Source organism: Tauraco erythrolophus, chromosome 24 (assembly GCF_009769465.1).
Source record: "Tauraco erythrolophus isolate bTauEry1 chromosome 24, bTauEry1.pri, whole genome shotgun sequence".
NCBI classification, from domain to species: domain Eukaryota; kingdom Metazoa; phylum Chordata; class Aves; order Musophagiformes; family Musophagidae; genus Tauraco; species Tauraco erythrolophus.
This window is the reverse complement of record NC_141488.1, coordinates 4,058,148-4,080,847: the sequence shown is the minus strand read 5'-3', so window position 1 is coordinate 4,080,847 and position 22,700 is coordinate 4,058,148. Positions and strand designations below refer to the sequence as shown.

At 58.9% G+C, this 22,700-nt stretch overlaps 1 protein-coding gene across 1 annotated transcript; it reads right to left on the bottom strand.

The window, feature by feature from the left end:
• Nucleotides 1-14,873: 14,873 nt before the first annotated feature.
• Nucleotides 14,874-21,857, bottom strand: LOC147527102 (transcription elongation factor A protein 3-like). The gene is given in 18 exon segments (XM_086625893.1): nt 14,874-14,882; nt 15,023-15,094; nt 15,191-15,253; nt 15,255-15,338; nt 15,859-16,013; nt 16,829-16,885; nt 17,885-17,953; nt 17,956-18,032; nt 18,133-18,210; nt 18,497-18,580; nt 18,684-18,752; nt 18,913-18,981; nt 19,272-19,437; nt 19,738-19,781; nt 19,783-19,825; nt 19,828-19,840; nt 19,950-20,012; nt 21,789-21,857. Coding segments are annotated over 18 exon segments (1,284 nt in total).
• Between the last annotated feature and the right edge of the window lie 843 nt (nt 21,858-22,700).

Here is a 22,700-nt window from a genome sequence, read left to right as displayed (position 1 = left end):
TAACCCCGACGTGGCAGCAAATGAATAAACCCCTGAACAAATTCCGCAGCACCAGAAGTCAAAACCAGGAGCTGCTTGGAAAGTTTCCTGAAGGATTTATCTACACTCTGCCAAGAGAGGGACTTTGATGCCATGGCTTTGCTCTCGGTAGCAAATGCAACCCCTCCTGCGAGGAAGGAAGGGAGGAACGTGGGACGGGGATGTAGCAGCTCCTCCCCACCAGCTCCTTTCCCTCCTGCTCGCCGAAGCCGTCAGCCCTCGGGGGGTACAAACCCATCGTAGGGTCTGTGGGCAAAGCCTAAAAATAGCGGGATGGGCGTAAGAGGAGGTGGGAGAGGGCTCGTCAGGCGAGGAGGCAGCTGGGCTAAGCGAGGCAGACAGCAACCTGGGCAGAGCACAGCCAGCTAAAATAGCTCCTTCTGCTACGGGAGGAGCTTCGCCGGGATGGCTTGAGGTCAAAGATGGCAAGTTGGAGATGGAATCGAGGCTTCCCCAAGGCTGGAAATGCTGCAGCACCCAGAAAACCCTGCGTGAAAAGAGCAGGGTTGTGTTTTTGCAGCCAGTGGGTGCTGCGGGAGGGCTGGTGGGGTGCCCTGTCTGGAAACCCACCGCCCCAAGGAACAGAGCCTGGCACATCACCGCCCCAAGCCGGAGAGCGAACGGGAGTGATCAGCCTGCGGCTCCGGCACGGAACCTGCGTTAAAAGGGGGGTACAAGAAATGGTGGGGAAGTGCCCACACGGATCCTCTGGGGTTAACGAAGCTGGTAGGTGGGGGCTGAGTGTGGCTGTGCCGGAGCCACAGGGACCCCTTTGGGCATCCTGAGGAGGGGATGAAGGGGACCAGCCTCAGGCAGAGGCAGGAACCAGGTTACGTGGTGGTGAGAGCAGTCCCGTATGCAAGCTCTCTCTTCCCAAATCCATCCATCCATCCATCCATCCATCCATCCATCCCCTGATATGGGTGACACACCAGCCCCTGAAGGTGGGATTTACCAACCCCACCTGCTCCCCCTGAGCTGCCTCTGAACTTCGACAGGGCCTGATTCACCCCAGCCTGGTTCAGCCTCTTCGGGGGGGTTGGATGGATGTGCTGGGACGATCCGTCTCTCCTGTGGAATGTATGAGAAACCGGGAGGTCAGTGCGATGGAGGGACCTGGGTGGAGCCTAGCTCATGGTGAACCCCTTTGTAGGGGCTCCGTTTGCACCCACATCCCCTTGTTTAGGGGTATGTGTGGAATCACTCCTTGGGGAACAGCAGCATTTCAGTGGGATGGGCAACGCGTTGCCCTGTTTTCTGTAGGTCTGAGAGGTTTGGGGGCTTGCAAGAAAGGGGGCGAATGGAGCACGGAATGGGTTGTGTTGGAAGGGACCTTCAAGATCATCTAGTTCCAACCTCCCTGCCATGGGCAGGGACACCTTCCTCTACACCAGGTTGCCCAAAGCCTCAGCCAACCTGGCCTTGAACAATTTCAGGGATGGGGCAGGCATAACTTCTCTGGCAACCTGGTCCAGTGCCTCAGCACCCTCAGAGGGAACAATTTCTTCCTTAGATCCCATCGAAATCTCCCCTTTCAGTTTAAAGTCATTGCCCCGTGTCCTGTCACTCCACGCCCTTGTCCAAAGCCCCTCTCCAGCTTTCTTGTAGCCCCTTCAGGTACTGGAAGGTGCTGGAAGGTCTCCCTGGAGCCTTCTCTTCTCCAGGCTGAACAGCCCCAACTCTCTCAGCCTGTCTCCACAGCAGAGGTGCTCCAGCCCTCGCGTCATCTCCGTGGCCTCCTCTGGACCCACTCCAACAGCTCCATGTCAGTGAGCGCACATCAGCCCAACCACACCGATACCCACTGAGCTGTGGGTCCCAGCTTCTCCCCCCGGCTCCGTGGGGCTCACTGCTTCCCCCTCCCTCCTCTGAAAGCTCCAGGTAAATCATCCCTGAAGAGGAAAATGGGCTGATTTTTGTGGTTTTGTTTTTCCACGTCAACATCTCCGAATGTTTTCATACCTTGCGGGGCAGCTGCTGGGAAAGAACAAAGCCCGTCTGTCAGGGGAGTTAAAATTAGATGAGATTCTTCCCTGCCTCGCCGTTATGCGTGGCTGAACGGCGAGAGGGAGGGTTGTGGGTTGTTGGTTTGTGGGTTTGGTTTTTTTTGCAGCGTTATTTCCTCCGCATTGTGCGCGGGGAGGCTGTCTCCAAGGGCAGGGTGTTGGCAGAGCCACGGATGTGCTGCAGGACGGACGGGCTTGGAGCCGGGTTGAGGTTCAGGGGGCAAATCTCAGCTTGGCACTTTGTGGGCACCGAGCCCGTTCCTGGAGATCAGAGGTATCCTGGAGGAGGTGGTGCCACCGGTGTCCCTGGGATGTTCTCGGTGTCCCCGGGGCACCAGGGAGACTATCCCCTCCTCAGGCTCAAGCTGGTGGTGGTGCCAGCCTCCCTGAGCCCCCTGCTTCCACCCAGGGCTGGGTGCACCCTGAGTCCTTACAAATACAGGGTGGGGGCATCAGCTGCTTCATCATCCTCCTCTTTCCTTGAAAAACGTCTCCAAACCTATTATTTATTTCAGAGGTTGTTAAACCCTCTTCCTTCACCCAGACTCATGCCTGGCCCCATAGCGGGGCTGGGGCCAGCATACAGCTCCCGGGCACCACCAGCCTCCCTGGCAGCAAAGGACACTGCTCCGTACCCCAATCCTGAGAGACTCAATCCCCCCAGGAACCTTCTTTTTTTTTTTTTCCTGATTGTTGCTTGTTTAGTTGTGCTTTTTTTTTTTTTCCCTGATTGTTGCTTATTTAGGTATTTTCACCCCCCTGCTTGGTGCCGCCTTCAGCTGACAATGGAGTGTTGATTGGGAACTGGCAGCATCTCCCCGCATTTCGGGGAGCTGTGAGCCCGGGCTGTCCCCCCCCCAGCTGGCTTTCGGAGGTGGCATCTCTGCTTTCCATCCGATGCGTGTCGGGAGCGTTAACAACCTGTGAGTCATCTCGTAAATGAAGCATCATGGGGAGGGGGGGATCCAGCGCTGGATGCTGCTCCGAGCCCGAGCTGTGATGGATAAATAAAGCTTCGAGCTGCTGCTGGAGGGAATTGGGGTAAACGGGAGCCCTGGGATCCCTGAAGGGGCTGGGGCTGCGTTTTCCTGGGCATGGAGCAGGTCCCTTGAGGCTGGGACATGGGGACTGTGTGTCCCGGTGCCCTGTGGCTGATCGTGACATGGGGACTGCGTGTCACAGAATCCCAGAATCACAGAATGTCAGGGATTGGAAGGGACCTCAAAGGATCATCTAGTCCAATCCCCCTGCCGGAGCAGGACCACCTAGATCAGATCACACAGGAACGCGTCCAGACAGGTTTTGAACATCTCCAGAGAAGGAGACTCCACAACCTCTCTGGGCAGCCTGTTCCAGTGTTCTGTCACCCTTACTGGGAAGAAGTTCTTCCTCATGTTTAAGCAGAACCTCCTGTGTTCCAGCTTATATCCATTTCCTCTTGTCCTATCATTGGATGCCACTGAGAAGAGCCTGGCTCCATCCTCATGGCAGTCACCCTTTACATATTTATAAACATTGTCCCAGTGTCTATGACGGGTCATGACATGGAGACCGCGTGTCCTGGTGCCTGTGACCGGCTGTGACATGCTGGAGGGATGTCCTCCATGTGCACGTTGGTGCATGCAGACACGCGTGTTGCACTGCCAAGGAACAGGGAGGAGTTTTATGGCTGGGTTTCCTAAGGGAATAAGGTCTGTTTGTCCATCTCCCATGGGTCTGACAGCGATTTACCTGCTGCCGTACCAGCAGGACAGGGGTCGGACCCAGGCCAGACTGGGGTTAGACCGTCCTGGCCATGGAGGAGGCAGTTTTCCTTCTCAGCATATAAAATACCTACTTTTTTGGCATTTTTTTACCTTCCTGCCACAAAAGGGGGTGGGGGGGGAGGACGTGTGGGCGTTCAGCCCATTGATTCACCTCCTTTGAGGGCTCTGGAGCCGCCGGGGAGGAGCCGGGTGTCGTCTTTGATGTTGTGAATCCAGGTCAGCGCTAACCCAGCTGCAATCCTGCTGCTCTCCGGCTGTGCGGAATCACGGTGCAGCCCGGCTCCTCTCCCCCGCTGTCACTTTGGTGCCTCTTGCTCTGGACACAGAGCTTGGTTCTCCCCTCTGCTTCTTCACGCTCCTCCAAACATCCGTGGGATGAGTTGGTTCGGGGTTGGGAGAGGAGAGAAAACCTCCTTTTAGTGGAAAAGCATAGGAGAGTTTGGCTAAAGCTCGTGTTTTGGGTGGAAGGACGGAGATTTGGGTGGCTCAGACCTGGAGGCATCAGCACCAGGAGCTGCAGAAAGAGCATCCAGCTCCGACCAGCACTTGGCTTTCGTGCCAGTCGGTCCTCGCAGGGCGTTGAGATGTGAAGGTCAGGGAAGCGACGGCAGATGATTGAGCACTGGTGGTTTACAGGGTGTTTTATACGTGTGATTAAGGCTCTTTTCCCGGCTGGCTGGGAACCTGCTCACCGTGCCCAGCAAGTGCCCGGTCCAGGCAGGATGGCTGCCTGGGTGTGGGCAGCACGAGGACCAGCATGTCCCCATTGCAGTGTGGGCTGGTAGGCAGCAGGTCCCAGAGTGATGCTTTGGATTTGTGACAAGATCCTGGCAGGTTTGGAAAGATGCTGGGCAGGTCCTGAAGGCAAGACTTGCTGCAGGGAATCAGGCTGCAGCATCCCTCACCTGCCTGGCTTCGGTCCTGGATCTCAGGAGCGGTGATGGCCGGTTCAACGCTGAGGCAGGGCTCTCTCCAAAAAGCTCAGCAAAGCTCAGGATTTTTCCTTGATGCTTCGATCAGACTTTGAAGGGTTCGGGAGTTGGGATCAGCTAAAGCCAGACTGGATGCAAGCTTGGCCAGAGCCCAAGCAAAGCTGGTCACCAGCCAACCACCCGCCTTCCACCCAGCTCATCTCTGACTTGGCCAAGCCAGGTCTCCAGTAGAAAAGCCAACAACATCACTTGCTGGTTTTCTTTTGAAACATCCTCCCATTAGGGTCGTTGATCCTGGAGAAGGCTCCAGGATCAGATTGCCCAGAGAAGTTGTGGATCCCCCATCCCTGGAAGTGTTCAAGGCCAGGCTGGATGAGGCTTTGAGCAACCTGGGGTAGTGGAAGGTGTCCCTGCCCATGGTAGCGGGGCTGGAACTAGATGGTCTCAAAGGTCTCTCCCAACCTAAACCATTCGATGATTCTATGATCAGAAGGCATTTCAGTCCCAAGGTGCCTCGAGCAATGCAAGCACAGGGACCACCGCGTCCCCATGCACATCTCCTTGACGGTTCCTGAGGACTGAAAACATCTGGCTGTAGGTGCCAGCCCTATTTGTGTCTTCAAATAAATTACTGCAGGTTGGGCTTTGGAGGTCTCCAGACTCTTCCTTAAGAGCTGCAACTACCAGTGGAACACATGGAAAGCTCCGTGTATATGGTGCTGGTCCCTCCGGCCCCACTGGGTGTTAAACACACCGTAAGGTGAGGGCTTGTCCTATTTCTCCTGGTGACACTTGTGCATCCTCCTTTCCCTGGAGAGGAGCAGAAGTCAAGAACCTGCCCTCAAAGCTTCAGATAAGATGTTGAACCTTCCCATCCTCACCAGAGAGCTGCAGGAGAAGCATGTCAGTGTTCACAGCGATGCCACCCCAGCCCCGGCCAGTGCCTTCTCCAATCCTTTGCCAGCGCTGGGCATTTTGCTTTGCTTTGCTTCCCAGCCTGATGAAGTCAGATGCCTGCTGCCATCTGTCCTGCCTTGTCCCGATGGCCTCGGGAGAGAATGCAGGGATGGCAGCACCTCCTCCATCCAAAGGAACACAGATGGTGGCTGCCCAATGCCGTATTTTTCCGAGACGGCCACCTGCTTCCCTCGCCGCTGCCGGGAGCCACACCGAGCCGTGGGGCAGAGCCGCTGTCGGCGTTCCCGGTCCATCAACCAGCACCGGGAGCCTCCGGAGACTGTGGGGATGACGTGGCTCTTCTGTGGTCATGACTCCGATGCTGCTGGTGTCCAGTCGGGGCTCACACACTCGCACTGGTGGCCTTGGTTATGGTGGTTGAGTGACATGGGCTGGGAGGGAGTAAATCCCAGCGTTTGGTAAACAGCTGCTCCAAGTGAAGTGAATTGGGGTTATCTATGGAAAAGGGGTGGGAATGGCAGAGGGTTGGGCTGAGGGGGTCCTTGGGGGGTGCTGGCACCCCGGTTTTGGTCTTTACTTCCAGAGAGGAGATACCCAGACATGATCGAGCTGAGGTGGCTTAAACCAGACACTGAATCCCACCAGCGATGGGGCTTGGAGGACATCACTGATGCTGTCAGAGCCAGCATGGGAGCACAAGCGAGGCCCCGGCGTGACGCCGGGCGCCCTTGACCTGGTGCTTTGGCTCTTCCCAAGGGCGATTCAGCCCTGGGCGAGGGCAGGGAGTGGGCAGGGGCTGGAGGAAGAGGAGCAGTGCCAGCAAAGGCTGCTGCACTCAGCCATCACCTCTTTGTGCTTCTCCCAGCTCCCAAGGCAGCTCCCCCCTTCCAGCCTCCCCAGCCCACAAAACCTGCGGCAGCTGGTTGCCGAAGGTGGTTTTTTCTCTCTTTATCCCCCCCTTCTCTCCATTTTCTTTCTTCTCCCAAAAAGCACAAAAAACTCCCCCCTCGCTCCCCTCCTGCATCTCGCAGATGCACACAATCTCCCTCCCTCCCGTTCCCACTCTTCCTCCCCGATGCCATCACAGCCCGACACGAAGCTCTTGGCCACCCACCTCGGCCATCCGGCCACGTCCCCATCCCCTTCCCGCACGCCGCAGCCTTGGCATGACATTCACAGGGAAGATTTTTTCCCCTGATTATGGGCTTGGGGTCATTCTTTTTCCCCCAGAACCCTTTCAGGGCTGCGACGCTGCAGCTCTCGGCTGGGCTGTCCCTGGGGAGCAGTTGGCCGGCCCAGCCCGTGCTTAAACGAGGAATAGTAATAAGGAAAAATTGAAAGCGGTGGTTTAATGATCGGAACAGCTCTTCTTCCATCTCTCTCCCTCTGCCCATCTAAATATAGCATTATATTTTCTCAACGCGACGTGCCAGCATCCCTGCTCCGAGCCAGGTGAAGTGGCTGGGAGCCAAACACAGGAATTTAAAAGCCATATTAAATGACTGACGTCTAACGAAACCCCGGGCTGAAGGAAGTGCTCTGCCCGGAGACGTTGATTTACAGGGAAGAGGAAAACAGGCTGGAAACGGGAAATATTTTCCCCCCTTCCCAAGGTTTTGGCTGCAGTAGTTTGGGGAGAAGACGTGTTTGATGCGTAAATCCCTTGGGATTTATGTCAGGAAGCAGCCCTGGCTCACGGAGGTGTTGGCTTAGCTAAAATGCTGTTGACTTAAAGGATTATTTTATTTTTTTTATATTGTTTGGGTTTTTCCACTCACCCTTCCCGTGCAAACGCAGCAGGACATCTACGGAGCTGCAGGGAGCAAAATTCGGCCGGGGGTGGCCACCACCCCCGAGAGCCTCGGACCCTCCTGTCCCTGTCGGGGCAGCACCACGCTCACATCCGTACGGATGCAGCTGAGGGACCAGGAGCACCTTCGAAGTGTTGCTCCAGCCGGATTCCCAACTCCAAGATGGATTTTTCCCACCAGCCTGCTGGAGAGACCCATCCTCCTCCTGCCTGCAAAGAGATACCAGCAACCCGAGGGGAAAAAAGGGAAGAAAAACACGAATAATTGCGCTCTGTTAATGATTTGAAATGTTCCCAGGCTAAGTGCTCCCATTTCTCTGCAAAACCAGCCTCATTCCTCATCCACCCAACACCAAACCCCCTCCTCCCCGTGGCCTTGGGACGGGAGCCGTGGGTGGATGGCAAGGGGACAGCTTTTTATTATTTCTTTTTTTTCCCTTGCTGTAGTCAAGACAGCTTATAAGTGATGCAATTTTTTTTTTTTTCCCCTCTCGCCTTGTTCTTCTACCTTCCTCCGTATCCAAGCGCAGCCGGGATCCTCGGAGGGCCTGGATGACTCACCGCGGCGGCAGCGGCAGCGATGGAAGGGCATTAGCACATGATTTCTCCCGGGGCTCTTCATCTCCCATCACCAGGAGTTTTTTTTCTATCCAGAGCAGCTCTCCTGCCCCAAGGAAATATCACGTTTACCTGCGGAAACGGTCGGGCAGAGGGAGCGCGGCCCCTCGACGGCGGGGGCAGCTCGTGTCGGAGATGGGTGCTGGACTGGGGTGGGCGATGCAGAGGCACAAACACATGCGGCCTCACCGGTGCCCACGGCGGCGGCGGCGTGCCACCGATGCACATATCGCCCTGGCCGAAGCGGGTCCATCCCCGGTGTGGCCGGTGCCACTTCCGTCATCTCCGTTTCGCCGCAGTGGCGCTTGCCGTTAACTCACTAATTGCGCGCCGGGCTGCTTGGCAGAGCGCAATTAATTAGCGTTTGCTTCCCTGACGCTCGCTGACCCTGCCAGGCTCGGGGAGTAAATTGGCTGCTGTGGGTAATGGGTTTGCTAAGAGCAGCTGGCGGCGGTGGCACAGCGGTGGCACGGTGGTGGCACGGCGGTGGCGGTGGCATGGCAGTGGTACGGCAGTGGCACGAAGGCAGTGACACGATGGTGGCATGGTGGTGGCACAGCAGTGGCACAGTGGTGGTGCAGCGGTGGCATGGCAGTGGTACGGCAGTGGCACGAAGGCAGTGACACGATGGTGGCATGGTGGTGGCACAGCAGTGGCACAGTGGTGGTGCAGCAGTGGCACGGCAGTGGCACAGCGGTGGCACGACAGTGGCACAGCTCCTGGGTAGTCGCTTCGTTACAGGACGAGCTATTTATACTTTCACTTTGGAAAGACAAGGCGGCTCGTCGGAAGAATGCAGCCTTCGATGCCAGCTGCTCTCGGCTTTCAGGGACCTCGGAGGAAGGAGGCACAAACACGGCTGGTTGGGCACAACCCCAACCTGTCATCCCGGAGCCAAGGAAAGCATCAGCCAGAGGCTGGGAGACACCGGGATGGTGCAAAGCGCCTGGAAAGATGCTTTGGGGATGCTGCAGACGAGCAAATCGGGGTTAGAAAACACACAAAGATCATTTCTCTTCCGTGGCGCAAAGGGCGGTGGGATGCAGAGGACCAGGGGATGGGGATGAGCCTTGAGCACCCAGCCCAGCTCCCCAGCCCCCTCCTCTTTCCCACCATCCTCCCACCCTTGGTGCTCCACCCGCACCCAAACCTGCCCCAAACGGCACTAATTCCGAGCGTATCCATCCCCCCCCTCGCCAGCCCTTCCCTCCAGCCGCGTGGCACTTCATTAGATCACTAAAGATTAATCTGCCGCTCCTAATTGCCGAGTGCCCGAGAGCTCCTGGCAGGGAGAAAAAGAAATGTCAGGGAAAAAAAAAAAAGTCAATGCGGTATTATTTTTCCCCCTCCATAATATTTAGGTCAATGTATTGACGTGGGAAGTGCTGGGATGAGAATTCATGAGGTCTGGGGGTGGGTTTAGAGCATTTCTTGGGGTGGTTTTCCCTGGCATCTCCATCCATCCTGACCCCGAGAGGGAAGAGCGTGTGTGGCTCCGGCTGAATATCGAGGAAGACAGAATTTTATGGGGTTGAGGTGGTTTTTTTTCGCTTATAACAGGGGAATCTTTGCTCAATTCTTCCTCCTCTGCCTGCTCAGCCAAGGCAGGGGGGAAAAAAATCCTTCCAAGTGCTGCAATTTTTAGGGAGGCTGAGATGGAATCTCTCTGCAGACTCAGCAAACCTCTTTGGCCAGGAAACAAAAGGGTTTTTCTTTTGGAAAAGTCTATTCTGTAATTTTCCATGCAACACGTTTCCTTTTAGAAGCGAAGGTTTGGGTCCGGTTTGGGCTCGTTTGATGCATTTAATCATTAAAAAGCCTGAGGAGGGGGGGCGGGGGGTGATTTAGGACACCCCTACAACTCAACGCCCCATTTCCCACCTATGGATTATGGATTGCAAACGCTGCAGGTGACAAACTGATTTTTTCCCCTTGTTTCCAAAGAAGAAAAAAAAAAAAAAACAACCAAAAAGTACCCAGTCAGGCCAAATCCATGGCTTTGCTCCCAGGATTTTGGTTTGGCTGGGATAGAGCAAGCTGGGCGGCGGGACTGGTTTGGGCCATCACCGACTCAGTTCAGGAGCTGCTCCACAGCAGCTGATTCACTTTGCAAGGAAGGAGAAAAGCAATTGCTCCCTTTGCATCCCAGCCCGGAGCTGGAACTGGCACTGGGAAGCTCAGTAATTTTCTTTTTCCCCCTTATTTATCAATATTTGTGTGTTGTTGGGTGCTCAGGGAGTCCTGCTGGGATTCACTCATGTACCCCTACCCGGCTCCTCTGGGGATTTAGGGACCCACCACACTCCACACCCTTTGACAGCTGGGATCTGTGGGATCCAGCCCCAAATCCCAGCACATCCCGTCCTCCCGTGTCCTTGCGCTCAGGAAAACCAGAGCTTTGGGCTTTAATTAAAACAAAACGCTGTGGGGAAAAAAAAGAAAAAGAAAAAAGCCCAACACAGAGCAGCCGAGTGCTTGAAAGGCTCCGACTGAGCCATGGCTCAAAGCAGATGCACCAGATGTGGTCCCTCCAAAAAATTTAGGGCTTCTGCGGCTCTTGCTTTCATCCAGCAGCAAGTCCCAGGCTGGACCCCACTCCACTTGGCTTTGGGGGTATCCAGCAGCCCCTTTGGAATTTGGGGAAGAGCTGTGGGTATCCCTGAGCTTGGCAATGTTCTGCTGCATCCCTGTGTCGTGGGCACACGGGTGCCCTTCCCAGCTCATCAGGGCACTGGGGAGGGGGTTTCTGGGTTCGCCTCGCCCTGCTCAGCACCCTCAGCGTCATTCCTGCCCTCCCAAAACAACCCCTGTTCTGTGTTTTCTTGCTTTTTAAAGCAAATCAGCTCAGTTCCTGAGCAGGGCTGGCCCCTTCCCCTGTCCCCCACGCCAGGCACCATCAGCACAATGCCAAGCATCGCCCTGGGGATGTCATCCCTCGGAGCAGCTCCGGTGCGGTGCCAAGGTGGGAGTGACACAGCTCTGGGCTGCTGTGGTTTTCCCACGGGAGCTGAATTCTGTCTACTGTCCAAGAAGGACATGGAGCTGTTGGAGCGGGTCCAGAGGAGGCCACGGAGATGATGCGAGGGCTGGAGCACCTCTGCTATGGAGACAGGCTGAGAGACTTGGGGCTGTTCAGCCTGGAGAAGAGAAGGCTCTGGGGAGACCTTCCAGCACCTTCCAGTACCTAAAGGGGCTACAGGAAAGCTGGAGAGGGGCTTTGGACAAGGGTATGGAGTGACAGGACACAGGGCAATGGCTTTAAACTGAAAGAGGGGAGATTTCGATGGGATCTAAGGAAGAAATTCTTCCCTCTGAGGGTGGTGAGGCACTGGCACAGGTTGCCCAGAGAAGTTGTGGCTGCCCCATCCCTGGAAGTGTTCAAGGCCAGGTTGGATGAGGCTTTGGGCAGCCTGGTGTAGTGGAGGGTGTCCCTGCCCATGGCAGGGAGGTTGGAACTAGATAATCTCTGAGGTCCTTCCCAACCCAAACCATTCCATGATTCTATGATTCTACCAACAATGGCAAAGCGGGTCATGCCGAGAGCTGGCACCGGTTGGGCAGATGAATCTTGCTTGTGGTTTTATGAGGTCTGGGCAGGCAACAAGCGCTGGTGCCAGTCAATAATTACCTATTAGTTGCTCAGCTCGCAAAGTAAGCACCTGTGCATGGGGACAGGCAGGGGAGAATCTGCCCAACCCTGCCAAAGAACTGGGACACCAGCACTGAGTGAGGAGCTGGAGCGGTGGAAATAATGTCTATGGGTCCTTCTGGCTGCAGGAGGGAGGATGTTCCCTTGGGAAGGGAAGAGTTGTCCCTGCAAATGGGGCTCGGGCAGCTGGGATGGGGAGTTTGGGGTCTGATCTTCACATTGTGCATCCTCCAGCTTTTATCACGGAGGCCACACCATTGACTCAGGTTCTCCCTCTGCCCTTGCAAAGCACTTCGGAGTGCTGCTCCTGTTTTTTGAAGGCAAATCCTTTCTTCGGGCACCTCATCCCTCGAGCCTGGAGCAAGCAGAGGGTCAGTTTTAAGCCATTTAATGCACGTTTTTCTTCCCTCACTGCAAATTCGAGCAGCCCTGAAGCCAAGGAGGACAAAGCAGGATTGAGCAGCGGGGTAAAAGCTGGGTGCGTGGATGGCTGGAGTGACACTGGGTGTGGGGCACGGTTGTCACTTGGACGAGCACACGGGCTCCATTGGCAGATCCAGAGATGCTCCCATGGAACCCCAAACCACTGCCAGCTCCTGGGGGGTGCCATGTGGCCAGAGCATCACCCCACAAAGGGTCCAGAGGGGTCCAACCTCTCCTTGGTACTGAGGGGGAGTCTTGGGGGAGCATGGGGACCCCCATGGAGGGGTAAAGGTCAGCTCCAGAACTGCGTTAATCCAATTTGGTTCAGCCACAATTCACCACCAGCCCCTTTCCAAGAATCCTGGGTGCTCAGTGAGCCCTGGCTGAGGGTACCCCCTGGACCAGCCATCCTGGGGTGGGGGGTCAGGACCCACCACCTTCCGCTCCATCCCTGCAGATGTACTTTGGGGAGTAGTGAGCGGGGCTGGGGGTGGTTAGCGAGGTATGGAGCGAGAGGATGGGGAAATGGGGTTGCCAAGGAAACCGCTGAACAGCAAAGCACTGATTTTTTTCATCAATGCTGGAAAAAATGCGGGGGAGAAGGGCAGTGGCGAAGCCCCGTGATGCGGGCGAGCCGGGGAGGGGGGCTGAGGTCCAGGGAGTGGTTTGAACCCTGGGCAAATGGATTGCAAAGCAAAACGTGGATGGTCTGGTGTCCGTATGCCAGATTCTGCGCCGGCGGAGAGACATGTCCCTTGGGGGTGCCATAGGGAAAGGATGGGGTCTGGTGGCACAGGTGGTGGCTGTCCCAGGACTCATGGTGGGATGTCCCAGGGGTCTCAGCCAGACCCCGAACACCATCAGCCATCCCAGCTTGGGGACTGGAAGTTTAGGAACTGGGGTTTTGTAACACACACATGTGTTCGTGCCCTCCCTGTGGGGTGGGCTGGGGGCTCAGCTCTGAGTATCGTCCCCAAGAGCCACCCGGAGCCCATTTCAACCCCTGGAAACAGCTGGATGCCAGAGAGCCCTTCGCTGTCCCCTGCCCGGGCGACACCTGCCCACCGTGCCACAGGGGTCGGATCCTGCATCCCCACCCAGAGCATCCTTCAGGGCCAGGAGCTCACCAGGCAGACGGGAAACCCTCCCACTAGGTGGGGGGACCCTTGTTTGGGTGGGGGGGGACCCTTTGGCAGCGTCCAGCTCTCCACTTTGCCTTCCCTGCTCCCTTTGCTCCTCTGGGATTTCTCAGGGGACCTGGAGGAGAGTGTATGGGGCAACATTTCCCTGAGGACACACACACAGGGACACCGGGAGCTCCATCCCAGTGTTTTTATCCGGCCGCCCCCACCCACTGTATTCCCTAATTGCAGCCACACACCCTTCGCAAGGGTCGATAATCGCTTTGGAGGCTTATTAACGACTTTGGCATGCTAACGAGTAGCAAAGCCCATCCCCAGGCTGCCGGGTCCCCCACGGACTGCGGGGTCAGCACCCAAATCTGGGTGCAAATTGCCTTGAGCTCACGCCTCAGCCCAAAATTAAAAAATTAACGAGCGGTTAATCCCACAGCTCCACCATCCTCCTCCTCCCTGCGGCAGCACCCTCGTCCCCCACGGTCACCGTGACCTTACCTGCGTCCCCGTCACGTCTCGCCGCCTCCGAAGAAAGCCGCTGGCAGAGGCTGGTGGCAGCAAGGGATGGGCTCGGTGCCACGAGACTCCGTCCCGAAACCTCCTGCAGCCAAAGATCCATCTCCCAGCTGGTACCCAGTGCCTTTTCCTTGGAAAACCCTCCCAGCTGCCGGTGTCAGTGCTGCCCTGCCATGGGACAGCTTTCATGGGACGCAGCTGAGGAGCGGGTCCGGCCTTCGTTAGGGGTCTTTAATCACCAGGTAGGTGATGGATGGGCATCGAGCCACCGTTAAATCCCAACCCGGGGGCTGGTGGATTCAAGATGCACTGGAACTGGCTGGGGGCTCTTGGAGGACCACGAGGGTCAAGCTGGGGGGGTGCATACCGAGGCACGGGTCCCTCCCCCCCTTCAGAAAGCAGTCTGTGCCGCAGAGACAGGTGACACCTTTATTGCTTTAGCTGGAGGGGTTTTTCCGGCTCCTTTTCCCCGATCCCTTCCTCTTTCCTGGGGGCACAGTGCCCTCGAGACAGGTCCGTGTGTCGCAGAGCGCGGGGACGCGGTGGCATCCCTCCACCATCCGGACACCCTGCAACCACCCTGGCTCCCTCCTGGTGCACTCCAGGTGAAGAAGAAGGTGTTTGGGGGAAAAACCTGACCCTTTCCCACTGCCGGGATAATGGCACAGCCTCACATCCATGGGGAAACATCCCTCCTGTCCCCAACTCATCTGAGTCCAGGTTTCCCCCAGGGAAAGACAAGCTGCCCCGGTCGGACCAGTCTCCTGTTTCCAGGGATATGCCCGTTCCCAGTGGGCTCCTGGTGCCCCCCAAGCAAAGGGCGGGTATCTACAAGGAGGAATCACTCAGATTCACCAGGATCTTCCTGAGTAAACCCGCCCATGGCCAGAGCATGGCTCCCTGGGCTGTTCGAGGGAGCTCAGTGCTGGGAAACAGGGAGCCGGGATGTGGGGACCAGCATCACCCCGTCACACCCCCTTCCCCACCCCGGCTGCCCAATGTGCCCGTCACAGCGTCCCGTCTCGCTCCGTGTCCCCTCCAGCCCCATCGCCAGGTGCCGTCAGCAGAACTGCAGGAGAAGCAGAGCTGGGGTGGGTGCTGAGCCCTCACCCAGCCCCCCTGGCACTGTTTCAGGGGGCTCTGCCACCCTGCCAGGGCTAGGGAAGGGTCTGGGGTCCTGGAGACCCGCATCCCGAGCTGGGCACAGACCTTCCAGCGGTTCCCGCACTCGTTGCACAGCACGAATGTCGTCATGGGCTCGTCGGCGCTGCGCGTCTGCACCTACGGCAGAGCGGGCGGCCGCGTCAGCGGGGACCCCTCCGACGTCCCCCCAAATCGGGGTCCCCTGGGGAGCGCCGGGGGCTGCCCGGGGCCGACCTGGTTGTACGTGCAGTTCTTCTTCTTGCACTTGCCGCACTGGAAGAGGTCGGTGACGGTGCCAGCCCGTCTTGGCCATCTGGTGCTCCCGGATGGCCTCCTGGGTCATGGCGTTCCTCAGCTCCTTCAGCTCATCGCTGGCCATCTCCTGCCACCAGCCCGGCAGCGTCAGTGCCGCCGTGGCTCTGCCATGGGCCATCGCCCTCTCCACCCTCCCCAGGACTGATCCTGCTGCACTGGAGAGCTCAGACCCATCCAGATGAAAATAAAAATCTCCCCATCCTCCAACTGCTGCCTGCGGGGACCTGGAGCATGATGTGGGGGCCCCGGTTGAGGAGGAGGAACGGGGACGCTCGAGCCTGTCTCCTGCCAGTGTGACATCCCACACCCAGCTCTGTGATGGGCTGGGGGGGCTGCAGGGCTCGGCGGCGGCGGTCACCAAGCAGTGCCCCAGGCTTCCTCCCTCTGCTGATGCTCCCTGTGCACCAGCTAGCACCAAGGAGGGACCAGGAGATGCTGGGACAGCCCAGTGTGGACACCACCAAGCCAAGATCCAGCCAACCCTTGGGCACCAATGCAGCCTCCAAGAGCAGAGGCTGGGCAGGAGGTGAAACCAGCATGGACATGGTCCAGAAGAGCCAACCCATGCCCCCCACCCTGGTCCCCACCTCGGCGGTCATGCGAGCGATGAGGCTGGGCGGGATGGCCCCACACAGCACGTTCCTCCGCAGGCTGGGGTTCTTGGGGTCCTTCAGGTTGCTGATCCTGCTCCGCACCCGGTTGCGATACTTCATGTCTGTGCTCTTCAGCTCCTGGAAGATATGTGGGGGCTGTTAAGGAATCAAAGGGGACAAGGTGGGGGGGGTTATGGCAGCCCCAAGGGCACCCGCTGCTGCTCTGGGCTCAGTAGTGCTGGTGGCCACTTGGGCTAGCACCCACACGTGCATGGAAGTGGCTGGTCTCAACAGGGCTTACTGCCATGGGGAATCACGTGTGGGGGATCTCTCCCACCTCGGGTTCAGCAGGACGAAGCACAGGTTGGGACGTGGGGAGGAGAACAACTTCGCTTCTCCCTGCTGTGACACCCAAAGGCTGTCGGGGCACAGGGAGGATCACCAAGCCCTGTGCTGGGACATGAGGCCCGAGGCACACGCAAGTGGAGAGTTTGGGATGCACCAAAAATCAAAGCATCCCCAGAAGGGGAAACTACCTTGGGGCTGGTCCTGGCCTTGGGGGGCTGCCGGGAGAACCCCAAAGCCTTGAGCTGGGGGTGACCAGAGGTGGCTCCATCCCTGCCAGGGCTGGCAAGAGACACGGGCACCCACAGCGGGCTCAGAAAAGAGACCTTGGCTGCATTTGGGACTTACTCTCCCAGGGACGAAGGCAGGTCCCTGAGCAGGGTGGGGGGGACAGACCCCTGGACTAAGGTGGGTGGGTGCCCAGGGGATGCTCAGCATCAGCATCAGCCTCAGCCTCAGCATCAGCCTCAGCCTCTAACCACGGTCTGGGCTCCCTCTGCAGGCCACGGGAACAACAGAGTCTGTCACCCTCTGTCCTTGTCCCCACCACCACTCTTGAGCCCACGTGTGTCCCCCCAGCAGACAGAGCCTGGAGACCCCCAGCCTCCCCAAAGGATATGGTCTTCGATCTCTGATGCCATCTTCTCGCAGTTGACACCCAGCTCCTTGTAGTCGTCTAAAGTGCAGAGAGGCCAAGGGTGACTTTCAAACGTGACACCAGCTGGGTCTCACCACGCACCCCAAAAAATCCTCTCACCTTACCCCTTCAACTTGTCTCAGACACCCCATCTCTAAAAAACCCTATTTTTACCCATCTTGAACCTTGCAAAGACCCCATCCCCACATCCAACCCCTGAGTGGAGACCCTACCAACCTCCTTTATCTCTCGTTTTGGGGCTGAACACCGAGCTCTGAGCTGTGTGTACACAGCCCGGGGTGTTTGCGGGCGCGGGGCTGCGGGTGCCCCAGGACCCAGCACCGTGCCTGTTATTGTAGGGTTGCTCCTACCAGAGCTATCCCATAGGAGAAACAGCCCAGTTTGGGCCAGTGGCTCAGGGAGGAGGTGATGGGTGACCTGCTGCCCCTTTGAATCACCCCCTGGGAGGGCTCGGCCAGGGCAGTGCTGCAGCCCTGCGGCTCAACGCAGCCTTGGAGGTTTCTGGTTGCCATGTTTGCCAAGTGCAATGAAACCAGGGCTTAAAGCTGCCCGTTAGCCCAGGGCAGCCAGCTCCTGCACTCCCCTGCTCCTGCACCCCCCTGCTCCTGCACCCCCCTGCTCCTGCACCCCCCAGCTTCTGCACACCCCCAGCTCCCGCAACCTCAGCTGTAGCACCCCGCAGCTCCAGCACTCCGCAGCTCCGGCACCCTCAGTTCTTGTACCCTCCACACACCTCTGGCACGGCCCAGTTCCAGCACTCCCCCAGATCCAGCACTCCCCAGCTCCAGCACCCCCTCAGCTCCTGCACCCCCCAACTCCAGCACCCCCCCAGCTTCAGCATCACCCCAGCTCCAGCATCACCCCTGGTCCTGCACCCCCAGCTCCTGCACCTCCAGCTCCAGCACCACCCCCAGCTCCTGCCCCCTGTCCAGCTCCAGCACTCCCATCTCCAGCACTCTCCAGTTCCTGCACCCCCAGCTCCTGCCCCCCCCAGCTCCAGGCCCCCAACCCTCTCACCATCCATGCGGAGGGCGGCCGTCAGCATCTCGACGCACTTGTCCCGCACCGAGTCCCCGGTGAGATAGCGGGGGCCAGGAGGCAGGGACTGGGCGAGAAGGGGGTTGTGGGGGTCCGCGGCGTCTCCGCTTTGCCCTTGCTGCTGTTGCTCTGTGGGGGCACACAGGCAGGACACCAGGTGTCAGGGGCCTGGCACAGCCCATGGGACCTGCCAGGGGTCCCGTGGCAGCGGGATGGATCTCTCCTACCTTTCTTCCTTGCTGTCGCTGGAGTTTCTCCGGGAGCTAGTGGGAGCTGGTGATGAGCTGGTAGCCATGGAAGGTCTGCTGGGGGTGGCACGATGGTGGGGGACAGTGAGGGTGACACCAGAGATGAGACAGGCAGGTGGGTGGGTGGCAGGACCTCACCAGCACATCAACACGAGTGCTCAGAAGCCAACAGGAATCTCCCTGGGGCAGGATTTGCTCCTCATGGGGAAGGTCCCAGTGCCTGTGGCAGGATCAGGGCTCCCAGCCACCTCTACCCGCCCTGGACCTGGGTGCCATGGCCAGAGCATCCCCAAAGGGGATCCCCAAAGGGTCCTCAGGCTGCCTGGGGACGCCTCCTCCTTACCTCTCCCCCGACAGCCTCTTCTGCGGGGAGGAAGAGGAGGAGATGGCCGAGGCTGTAGAAGATCTCGAGTCGGCAGAGTCCCTCCTGGCAGGACAAGCCTCGTGTCAGAGGACAGTGACAGGGACCAGGCAATGGGTCCACAGCTGGAGCCTGACCTTTCCCACCCCCACCCATCCCGGCCACCCACCTCTCTTTCTTGCCTTCCAGAGGGGACTTCTTCGAGGACGCGGTGGGGCTCCGGCCGTTGCTGGACTCTCTTCACCGCAGAAGCCCAAAGGGAGGGAGAGACAGTCTCAGTGAGCCCCAGCATCGCCCGCTGTGAGCCGGATCCTGCCCCTCCGCACACCCCATCCCCGGCCAAGTCACCCCCAAGCCCCACCAGCCCCGAGTCGCCCGCAAAGCCCTTGGGCGGGTACCTCTCCGGGTTGGAGTCATCGGGGTGGCCCCGGGGGATGGTGGCACCAGACCCGGACTTGCTGGTCTTCCTGGGGATGGAGAGAGCAGGACAGGGTGAGACGAGCATCCTCAAAAGAGCCTTTGTCCAGGGAATAAATAGAATTAAAGTGAAAAAACCCCAAAAACAGTGTTTCTCCCTCCCGTCTCTGAAAGCCACTGCGGCAGCACCCTTGGGCTCTCCGGCGGTGGTGCCAACAACCGCCAATGGGCACAGAGGGATTAAAGCCAACGACTTGTAAGGAACAAGCAGAGGGTGGTCTCGTGTCAGTCCCACCGACGCCGCGGCTGGTGCCCCCCAACAGTGGGCGGGAGCCCCCACCTCTGCTTGTGCTTCTCCCTGTGCTTCTCAGCCAGGCTCTTGGGGTGCTTCGCCCCTTCACTGGGGCAGCTGGGAAAATCCAACCGTTTCTTCTCCTTCTCCCTGTCCAGGTCCTTCTCCTTCTTCCCATCTACATCCTTCTCCTTTTTGGGGGTGCTGGAGGACTCTGGGGGAAGGATTTGAGTGTCACAGGCACGGGCCTGACCAGCACCTGGGGAGCTGCGTCCCAGGGTGGACAGGGTGCTCAGTGCTTGGCGGGGTTCGCACTGATTTACACCGCTCCATCCTGGAGCAAAAACGAGCTCTTGCAAAATCCATTGGACTCGGTTATGGAGCCTGTACATCCCAGCGTGGGACTGATCCCACCCCGACCCCTCTGGGGAGCATCAGGGGTTTGAGGTGCCAGGGTGGCCTGAGGAGGGTTGGGTTTGGGGGGGGGGTCCTGCTTCTCCCCACCATTGCTCACCCAGCAGCCGCTTCCAGTTCTTGATGAGGATTTGGCCGAGGCCCCACCTCCTCGTCCGCGCAGTGCTTCCGCATCGAGTTGACGGCCACCCGATCCGCGTAGTCTGGGGACACACAGCAGCGACGTGTCCTCAGGGATGTGCCGGTTGGCACGGGAGGGGGGGGGATGGGACGAGCCACCCTGTGGGGTGCCCCCCACCCAGACCCCCTCACCTGGAGCAGCTGGATGGTCATGGTGTAGCCAGTGAGGGACTTGAGCAGATCCAGCGCCCCTTCCTAGAGAGGGGGGAGAAGCCACAGGGACCCTGAGGAGCCAGAAATGGGGGGGGCTGGGGGAGGCCCCCCCTTTCCTCTCACTGGCACCAGGCAGCACCAGGGAGGGCACCCCAAGGGACACAAAGCAGCCCTGGGTTGGTCTCCAGGGAATGCTCTGGTGGAAAAATCCCAAACCCAAATCCTGCCGGATCATTTCGGTCTGGGGGGGTCACATCTCCTGGCTGGGAAGCAGGAGATTGCCTTAAAGCTTGGGAAAACCCCTCCATAAGGAAATCCCGGGCTGTCAGGAGCTGGGGACGGCCGGGGGGCACCCTAGTGTCCCCACGCAGGGGTGTGAGGGGCCATAGGACACACATCTGGGGGGGTTTCAGCCCGATCCTGGGGTGCACAGCGGCTCCAGGGCTAAACATAGCCCCAGGACGGAGCCCCCCCCCTCTCCCTTCTCCTCTTCCTCCTCCTCTGCCTCCTCCTTCTCCTTCAGGGTATTTTTAGACCCCAGCAGCAAAGCCAGCTCGCAGGTATTCCCACCGCAGGGGAGAACAGCCCCACACCAGGCTGGACCCCCACCCACCATAAGGGGCTGGATGACACCCTCCCAGTATGATGGGTGCAGAGGACGTCCCCACCTTGACTCTACCCCCCCTCCCCAAAGTGCATGTGTGGGAGACGGGGGGGGGCAGGATCAGTCCCTTCACCCCGGGGTGATTCCCGAGGGGAGCACAGCCCGCATGGCTCCCACAGGGTCCGATTCCGTTCCAAGTGTCATCGTCCCAAAAAGCCACCAGATTCCCCCCCCACCCGGGAGCCTGCACCTCGTCGGGGCAAAGGCCGGCGGAAATGGTCAAATATTAACTTTAAGGGCCAGGCTCGACTCTGCTCCCCGGCACGGAACCGGATCACCGGGTTCTCCGCCTGCATCCTCAACTGGTGCAAATGGTGGGGGGGGCCCGATCCTGTCCATGTCTCCCTGCCCCATCACACCACTGCCAAAGCCACCCGGGAGCCATCGCTCAGCCCCGTCCTCTCCCTTCGCACGTTTGCACACTCTTGTGCAACAGTTGGGGTTGGGGGGGGTGGTTGTGCCCCCCCACCCAGCCTAGTTCTCCCCCCGCAAAGGTTTTCCCTTGCATGGGGCTGAGCCCACAGCACCGGCGCTGGCCCCGATCGGGTGTTGGCAGCCGGGCCGGTGGCCAAGCACCTGTTGCCCACGTTTGCCCACAGTCCCACGCTGCCGAGGGGTGCCCGGAGCTGCCACCCCTGGGACAGACAACTCCCCCCCACCCCGTCTTGTTCCCAGATCCCGACAGCCCAGAGCAACGGGGTGCAGCAGAGTCCCACATCGGAGGCAAAATAAAACAGCCCTGGGTGCTGGGTCCAACGTGGTGAGGCTGGGCCAGGGCAGCACCCCAGGGTGCTGGTGGCACCTGTGGGTGCTCAGCGCCCCCCAGACCCACTGGGACCGTAACAGGAGGGGGAGGTGGAGACAAAACCCCCCATTTCCCCTCCTTGCCCTGTCCTGAGCCACGCTGTGGTGTCCGAACATGTGTGTACACGTGTGTGAACAGGCACACGCGTGTAAATACGCACATGTGTGGAAACATGCACATGCATGGAAACATGCACACGTGTGGAAATACGCACACGCATGGAAACATGCACACGTGTGGAAATATATGCACACATAAATATGCACACGTGTGGAAATACACGCAAACATGTAAATATGCACACGTGTGCAAATACGCACACGTGTGCATGCCAGCTCCGCCACCTTACCGTGCTCTTCCTGGCCACCATCTTATCCAACTTCTTGGCGATCCGGACCAGCTCCTCAGCGGGCCCCATGCTGGTGGCTCGCTGCTCGCCAGCCTTCGGTAGCCGCTGGAGCAGAACAGCGGTGGCAGCGGGCAGGGCTCAGCGCTGCCAACATGGGGGGGCCGGGCAGGGGCGGAAGGGCAGGCAGGCACGGAGTGGGAAAGGGAAAAAAAAGGGGGAAAGAAAGCGAGAGGAAGGGAGAGAAAGCAGAAAGGAGGTGGGGCTGTCCCGGCCAGTTATAAACTCCTGCCAGGGAGGCGAAATAGCACGGGGGAGGGCTAAATATAGCCCAAAGTGGCGGGCAGGGCCATGAGCGCAGGCGCGTGGCAGGGGGCACTGGGACTCACGGCCGTGCCCGCTGGTGGAGAGCCCCAGAGGAGCTGCCTGGCATGGGGCTGGGGTCCGGTGTTGGCAAAGGAGGGGGCCCAGGACATGGTTCTGCCACTGGGATGTGGTTCCGCCACCAGGACACAGTTCTGCCACTGGGACGTGGTTCCCACCACCGGGATGTGGTTCTGCCCTTGGGACATGGTCTTACCACCAGGACGGCTCAGCCGGGGATCACCGACGGGTGCGAGGTTGGCAGGTGCAGGGGTTGGTTTTTCCAAACCCGGCGTCCTGCAGCGGTGAGTTCCCCGGGGGGGGGGGGGGGGACCACACACAGGCTGCGATGACAAATGTCACCCCAACACCTCCCACGGCTTTTTAAGCCTGGTGGGTGCCGAGGCTGCTCCAGCATCCACTCTCCCAAACCCCCCGGGAGCACCCAGTGCCAACCCATGGTGGGTGCCAGGAGCCCCCCCAAGCACCAGCCAGACAGGTGGCACTGCAGAGGGGATGTTGTCCCCAGGCTGGTGTGGCACAGGCGGTTGG